Raw genomic sequence first — 8,524 nt, forward strand, 5'->3', positions numbered from 1 at the left:
AACTTTCAAACCTTATCTAGGAGTTCTCCAACTGTAGAAGCCTTTGTTGGACAGGTCGCTTGGGTTATTTTGGTCATCGGTAAACGAGAAATGACTAATAAAACAGTTTACAGCATCCTGAAAGCCTCTGAATGCCGTATTTGATGAACGCCACCCACCGTATCATATTTCAAGATGATGTCAGCGCGTTCCTCTGCTATCAATGTCTCAATGTCTTTCTTCATGTCAATATCTGAAAAGGCAAATAAAGAACAAACCATGTCAAATCAGAGATGCTTTGGCTTGCACGGTTGTGGCCAAATGTGTTGGCAAAAGTATAACAGACATGCTCTTAATTTTATGTCGGCCTAACTGGCTACTGGATACACATCGGTGATTAATTTTTAAAAAAAGCAGTGGTCTGTATAAAGAGGAGGTGATATTGTTTTTGTCCATTCAGTTGGTTAATTCACTATTGTTGATCATAAGCCTGTAACCGGCTCCACTACAGAGCTCTGACCAGCATGTGTCCACTCCTCAGCTAAGTGTTGACACAGTGTCACACTATGGCTGAATGCACTTCACATGCCCTTAGTGGTGACATAGTTTAAAACCTGGTGGGCCACTGTGTGTGTCTATTGACTAAGATAATAAAACCATAGTAAAAACTGCAGATTTTAACGTGTGAAAGCTAAACAGAACACAGGTTTGAGAAGCAGAGAGCAATGTGGATGTATATGTTGGCAGTGTGTGAAGGGGATGTCAGTGTGTGTGTCTGTCTGTTCTGTGGATCAGTAATATAAGCCCCCTGGGATCCAAGAGTCCTGCCAGTGTTTGGCTGACAGTACCCGCTAACCCCCATCTTCCTCATCCTCCCTTCCCCGCTCTCTCTGCACCCTCCTCTACATAGGAATCTACCTCGCGCACGCACACACACACACACACAATGTAATTAGGTAATGCCAATCATCCAAAAAGTATGAAGGCAATCATTTCAAGGGCCCTCAGATGTACGTTGTGTGGGCCTGTTTGAGAAGATGGATAGCCAGTGTCGGCCTACAGCAGTATGCGTTTGACTGAGAGGTGAATATTGATTTCACGGCCCTCCAACCTGTTACAAAGCATTCTGACCTCACTGAGTTGACCTTTCCACACATGACAGAGTGTAGAATATGTATGCCTATTCCTCTGTGGTGCTACACCCCAGCAAGCACAGGTTTTTCTCTCAATCCATCATATGAACAGACCTTATCAGTGGGATCCCGACAGCACAAGAATGTTTATAGTGTAGTCTCCAAAACAAAACAGCGGGATGGGCCTAATCCCAGTTAATCCACACTTTCCATGGGCTGCATCATTACCAGTGTCCTGGTTCCAGATCAGTCATAATCTGGACCACAGCAGGACACGTCCAACATCTGGATCTTATCACTATCTTTGGGGGCAGGATGACACAACCAATGGTTGTTATTTTCCAACTTGATTGCAAAGGCAGCTTCGTAACAAAGGAAATGTAATTCCATCACTCTGGTATCTCTTAACTGAAGATATGTGACTGGCTTTCAACTAGAGGTCGACCGATGAATCGGAATGGCCGATTAATTAGGGTGATTTCAAGTTTTCATAACAATCGGAAATTGGTATTTTTGGACGCCGATTTTGCTGATTTTTTAAAATTATTTTTTTATAACTTTATTTAACGAGGGAAGTCAGTTAAGAACACATTCTTATTTTCAATGACGGCCTAGGAACGGTGGGTTAACTACCTTGTTCAGGGGCAGAACGACAGATTTTTACCTTGTCAGCTCAGGGATTCAATCTTGCAACCTTACGGTTAACTAGTCCAACGCTCTAAACCACCTGCCTCACGAGGAGCCTGTCTGTTACGCGAATGCAATAAGAAGCCAAGGTAAGTTGCTAGCTAGCATTAAACTTATCTTAGAAAAAACAATCAATCAATCATAATCACTAGTTATAACTACACATGGCTGATGATATTACTAGTTTATCTAGCGTGTCCTGCGTTGCATACAATCGATGCGGTGGGCATTCGCGAAAAAGGACTGTCGTTGCTCCAACGTATACCTAACCATAAACATCAATGCCTTTCTTAAAATCAATACACAGAAAGATATATTTTTAAACCTGTATATTTAGCTCAAAGAAAGGTTAGCAGGCAATATTAACCAGGTGAAATTGTGTCACTTCTCTTGCATTCATTGCACGTAGAGTCAGGGTATATGCAACAGTTTGGGCCGCCTGGCTAGTTGCGAACTAATTTGGCAGGATTTTACATAATTATGACATAACATTAAAAGGTTGTGCAATGTAACAGCAATATGTACTCAGGGATGCCATCTGTTAGATAAAATACGGAACAGTTCCGGATTTCACTGAAAGAATAAATGTTTTGTTTCCGGATTTGACCATATTAATGACCTAAGGCTCGTATTTCTGTGTGTTTTCATGTCATAATTAAGTCTATGATTTGATAGAGCAGTTTGACTGAGCGATGGTAGGCACCAGCATGCTCGTAAGCATTCATTCAAAAAGCACTTTTGTGCGTTTTGCCAGCAGCTCTTCGCTGTGCTTCAAGCATTACGCTGTTTATGACTTCAAGCCTATCAACTCCCGAGATTAGGCTGGTGTAACCGTTGTGAAATGGCTCGCTAGTTAGCGGGGTGTGCGCTAATAGCATTTCAAACGTCACTCGCTGTTCAGGTGGGATGGAACTTTTGGACCACATCATGACATCACAATGTGATCTGATTATAATACACCAACGACTGTTCATCTGGGTAAGGCGTGAGCTCTAGAACATCCTATCAACCAATCAGGGCTGTGTATGTAAATATCTTCACATTTGCTTCCTAAACGCCCACAGGATCCGACTGACCATTTCAAGACCAAAAGAAAGCTCAGGGAAATAAAGTATAAAAAAATTATTTTGGAGGTATTTTCATTAATATAAAACACACACAGTGTTATTAGACATAAAGTGATGATTTGAAAATATAATTACAACGACTGCATGGATGCTTTAACTTACCAGACAGGACTGGATGTCTAGAATGTGAATCAGTCTAGACCTACTGAATAATTCAGTAAGGTAGAGAATGTAGCACATGTCTGCCAGACAGACAGTGGTCCCTCATTGGCACAAATAAAACAGAGCAGAGGAGATGACTGAGGCTGATGTCTGCACAGTACAGTACACCTGGAACTACATGGTCAGCAGATACTGATATCTGTGACTACAAGGAGAAAGACATTTGACCCTCCTGGCCTCCACCTTGTAAGCCTAACATTTGTTAGTTTATCTTAATGGGCAGAAAGAAAAAAGTGACAACACACCCGTCCTAACCAAAGAAACTCAGGTCGGGAGACATCAATACCAATATGGTAGGCTACTGGTGGTCAGGAACAGCTTCACCTCTTTATCTCTGGTCTTACTTTCAGAACAACAAACTCAGAAGAGGGAACACGGGCGATGGCGATCCTCGCTATAAAGCTCTGAATGTGCTGCATACTTTTCAAAGCATCTGGCAGAAACTGCCATGTGGTCAGTGGTCTGAAATCATAGCAGGCATATGGAGTTACTGAGAATGTCATTGCCCTGCCAGGGCAGAGGCCAGAAGAGAGACCAGAAGAGAGGCCAGAGAGGGTTTACGTAGCTGGTCGTGCCCCCAACTGATTGACTTGACTTTACTTGCCCCGAGAAAGTTGTCCCACACATACACAGGTGCAAATGGAATGAGTTAGGAACACATGCACAGGAAGACACAAACATGCATGAAAAACACACACACACATTCATTCATTACACAACGAACTGTGCATTACCACAACGACATATAGTGCATATATAATATTGCAAAACAATAAATACTTATTTTTTTAAAGGAAGGAAAAATGTGTTCCTGTGTATTTTACGCTGGGCAACCTATGCAAATCCATCTATTGAATCCTATCCTAAGCAGGAAATCAACTTACTGATGTGTTTCTGTTTATAACCATATTCGCCATGCTACAGAGAAAGGCTACATTAATACCAAGGGGATTATATTAATTGGGTGTTGTCAGCAAAACTGTAGCCTGTAGAAAAGCAATACAGGCAACGCACAAAAGGCTAAACACGACCGCACAAGCGAGTGTTGTTGCATTCATCCGCATTTTAATAACCTATAATGTAGCATTATGTCATCAGGGGAATTACACACGAATGGCGAAACAATAAAGGAAATATATTGATTATGATTTACCTTTTATTGTGGGTCTCTCTCTGCGCTATCCGTGCAGTAGAAATATTGTAAATCCCTCTTCTCATTATTCGGTTGCTCCTGGAATTTTTTGATCCACTGGAGCTGTCACCCAAATCGCGGAATCACAACAATAGCCGCCAAGTCTACAGTGGGTATACACTGGAGCACACGGGCTTCCTACATCTAACGGGATAGTGGTACATTTGTCACTGAACCGTCTGTGGTAAACTGAGCAGGCGCAGCAGCGTGGCATGCGTGACCGAAATATGTATGTCGTATGATGATGATGATGATGACTTAAAGGTACAGTCCTCCTGCATTTACAGTCCTATTTTGTTTCTACGAACCGATTCACCTCATGTACACTACAGTGGTGGCTGATGTGAAGTCTATTATGTGCTTTGGCGCCCTCTGCCGGCTGTGCGGATGCTTTACACCAACCACGGTGTAGTGTTGTACTCATGTGGAGAACGGAGCCCTCTCTAGCAAGTTCTTCAGGACTATAAAATAAATCAAATATAATATTTGTGTCAATAGACCTGTAACCATTCACCCGGAGTGTTTATTAGCATCATTGATCAGTGATTGCAATATACCTTGTATTTTAGGCCATGGCATGATATGGCATGATGTTCAGCATACCACCTGAGTACAACACGAACAAGTGTGAATAGTTTTCAAAATAGAAAATCAGACATAAAAGTCAAGTGATTATCATTGCACACATTGCAGTGGTGGTACTACATCAGAATGGATCAATGACTGATAAGGCAACCTGGTCTCAGAGAAATGCATATTATTCTGTATGTAAATCAGAGTCACTCCATTTAGGATGATATGTGTTCATTTGTGGATGTCCATCACCCATTTCGAATTTTATGTTTTGTATGATATGCACAAGTGGAATATCGCAGGCGCCATGTGAATGAGGCGATGGGCAAATAAGCTCTGGATTTACGCCGGCCTCCAGATTGCTCATTGCTAACTGGGCTAAAGCATTTATTCACGTAAGTCAGATTGATAAATGTAGTTTATTATTACACTAAACAAAAATATAAATGCAACATGTTTCATGAGCTGAAATAAAAGATCCCAGAAATGTTCCATACGAACAAAAAGCTTATTTCTCTCAAATGTTGTGCCCACATTGGTTTACATCCCTGTTAGTGAACATTTCTCCTTTGCCAAAATAATCCATCCACCTGACAGGTGTGGCATATCAAGAAACTGATTAAACAGCATGATCATTACACAGGTGCACCTTGTGCTGGAGACAATAAAAAGCCACTCTAAAATGTGCAGTTTTGTCACATAACACAATGACACAGATGTCTCAATTTGAGGGACCGTGCAATGGCATGCTGAATGCAGGAATGTCCACCAGAGCTGTTGCCAGAGAACTGAATGCGCTACCATAAGCCGTCTCCAACGTTTTCGAGAAATTGGCAGTATGTCCAACCACAGACCATGTGTATGGCGTTGTGTGGACAAGCCGTTTGCTGATGTCAACATTGTGAACAGAGTGCCATATGGTGGTGGGGTTGTGGTATGGGCAGGCTTAAGCGACAGACTACGAACAGAATTGCCTTTTATCGATGACAATTTGAATGCACAGAAATAACGTGATGAGATCCTGAGGTTCATTGTCATGCCATTCATCCACCACCATCTCCTCATGTTTTAGCGTGATAATGCACAATCCCATGTCGCAAGGATCAGTACACAATTCCTGGAAGCTGAAAATGTCCCCGTTCTTCCATGACAAGGGACAGAATCATTAGATGACTTGTTTTGGTACTGCACATACATTATGTAGCTTGTTTTTGGTCGCAGGTTCAGGAATGGCTGAAGAAATCCACCATTACCTGGAACTAACTCTGCAGATAGCACTGCTGGGTGATTTGAAAAGTCAAAGTCAATCGATCAATAATTTAACAATGCTCTCAGCACAAAATGTGTATCTTTAATTTGCAATCTGTGTTAACTATAAGAACAGAAAGGTTCAGGGGTTTTGTGAGACATCACAGCACAGTTGAAAAATATATGGCAAATTAGAAATCAAAAAGGATGGTGTTCAGACATAGATGGGAGGGGTTGAGGGGAGCTGAAGGGTGGAACAAAAAATAACAAATAAACAAGATAACTAATGTGAACTATATTGTGTCTGTAAACATTTTTATAGTCTGTAGAAGCCTAACTATTGTTGTCCATTACTTTATTCCAATTAGAGGAGGGGACTGTAATTCAGGGTAAAATAATGAAGAAGGAAAATACTGTTTAAAAAATATATATTTATAGTTTACACTACCGTTAAAATTGATCAGAAATACAGTGTAGACATTGTTAATGTTGTAAATGACTACTGTAGCTGGAAACGGCAGATTTTTTTATGGAATATCTACATAGGCGAAAAGAGGCCCATTATCAGAAATCATCACTTCTGTGTTCACTTCTGTGTTGTTTTAGCTAATCCAAGTTTACCAATTTAAAAGGCTAATTGATTAACAGCTGTGTTAATTATGTTAACACAGCTGCAAACTGTTGTTCTGATTAAAGAAGCAATAAAACTAGCCTTATTTAGACTAGTTGAGAATCTGGAGCATCATCATTTGTAGGTTCGATTACAGGCTCAAAATGGCCAGAAACAAAGTCGTTTTTAAATGTTGTTCTGAGAAATGAAGGCTATTCCATGTGAAAAATTGTTAAAAAAAACTGAAAATCTTGTACAACGCTGTGTACTACTTTCTTCACAGAACAGTGCAATCTGGCTAAGAGGAGTGGGTAAGTATGAATGCTCTGACTTCTGTTGGGGCTGCATTGCAGTAAATGCTGTATGGCCACTGTATGGCCACTGTGGAAGTCGAATTGACCATGCAGAGCCTTTTATGACATTTGGGAGGCCCACAGCCATATGGTACGGAGCTCGATTTGGCCTCTGCAAGTCTCCCGAAGCTCCGCAATTGCATCACACCCTCTTGACGGAGCCTCCTGTCACGGCAGTTGAAAGAACTGGACCAAGGCGCAGCATGGTGAGCGTACATTTTCTTTTTATTTGAAAAGATGCTGAACAACCCTCGTTGTGGGCCCCAGACTGGGGACCCTCGTCGTGGGCCCCGGACTGGGCAACCTCGCCGCGTGCCCTGGACTGGGCACCCTCGCCACGGGCCCCGTACTGGGCACCCTCTTTGCGGGCCCCGGACTGGGCACCCTCATTGTGGGCCCCGTACTGGGCACCCTCGCTACGGGCCCCGAACTGGAGGCCGTCTCTGGAGGCTTCGGACTGAAGGACGTCGCTGGAAGCTCTGGACTGGAGACCGTCGCTGGAGGCTCCGGACTGAAGGACGTCGCTGGAGGCTCCAGACTGGAGACCGTCGCCGGAGGCTCCGGATTGGAAGCTGTCATTGGAGGCTTCGTGCCATGACTCCTCACTGGAGGCTTCGTGCCATGACTACTCACTGGAGGCTTCATGCCATGGATCATCACTGGAGGCTCCTTGCCATGGATCATCACTGGAGGCTCCTTGCCATGGATCATCATTGGAGGCTTCGATTCATGGATCATCACTAGAGGCTTCTTGCCATGGATCATCACTGGAGGCTTCGGGCCATGGACCATCACTGGAGGCTTCTTGCCATGGATCATCACTGGAGGCTACGTGCCATGGACCATCACTGGAGGCTTCTTGCCATGGATCATCACTGGAGGCTTCGTTTCATGGATCATCACTAGAGGCTTCTTGCCATGGATCATCACTGGAGGCTTTGTGCCATGGATCATCACTGGAGGCTTCGGGCCATGGACCATCACTGGAGGCTTCTTGCCATGGATCATCACTGGAGGCTTCGTGCCATGGACCATCACTGGAGGCTTCTTGCCATGGATTATCACTGGAGGCTTCGTGCCATGGATCATCACTGGAGGCTTCTTGCCATGGATCATCACTGGAGGCTTCGTGCCATGGATCATCACTGGAGGCTTCGTGCCATGGATCATCACTGGACGCTTCTTGCCATGGATCATCTCTGGAGGCTTCGTGCCATGGATCACTGGAGTGGAGAGACACACAGAATGCCTGGCTCTGGGAGCAGGCACAGGACTCACCAGGCTGGGGAGACATACAGGAGGCTTAGTTCTTGGCAGAGGCACCGGATACACTGGGCCGTGGAGGTGCACTGGCGGTCTCGAGGGCAGAGCTGGCACAACCAATTCTGGCTGGATGCCCACTTCCCATTTTTTTGGAGTGGCCTCCCGGTCTTTAGTGCCAGCCGTGACCCTGTGTAAAC

The 8,524-nt window shown here is 43.8% G+C and overlaps 1 protein-coding gene across 2 annotated transcripts in view; it reads right to left on the minus strand.

Annotated features, from left to right (window-relative positions):
• The window catches only part of si:ch211-288d18.1 (USP6 N-terminal-like protein), a 43,475-nt gene extending 39,004 nt beyond the window's left edge, over positions 1–4,471 (minus strand). The window contains exons 1-2 of one of the 2 annotated variants that reach the window (XM_024418454.2): positions 4,242–4,471; positions 159–232 (exon numbers count right to left, since the gene is read on the minus strand). In XM_024418454.2, the coding sequence (XP_024274222.1) occupies positions 159–166 (8 nt within the window). In that variant the 5' untranslated portion in view covers positions 167–232; positions 4,242–4,471. The remainder of the gene's footprint in view (positions 1–158; positions 233–4,241) is intronic. The other variant, XM_024418455.2, reaches the window with a different exon arrangement.
• Between the last annotated feature and the right edge of the window lie 4,053 nt (positions 4,472–8,524).

Source organism: Oncorhynchus tshawytscha, linkage group LG04 (genome assembly GCF_018296145.1).
Source record: "Oncorhynchus tshawytscha isolate Ot180627B linkage group LG04, Otsh_v2.0, whole genome shotgun sequence".
Classification (NCBI taxonomy): Eukaryota; Metazoa; Chordata; class Actinopteri; order Salmoniformes; family Salmonidae; genus Oncorhynchus; species Oncorhynchus tshawytscha.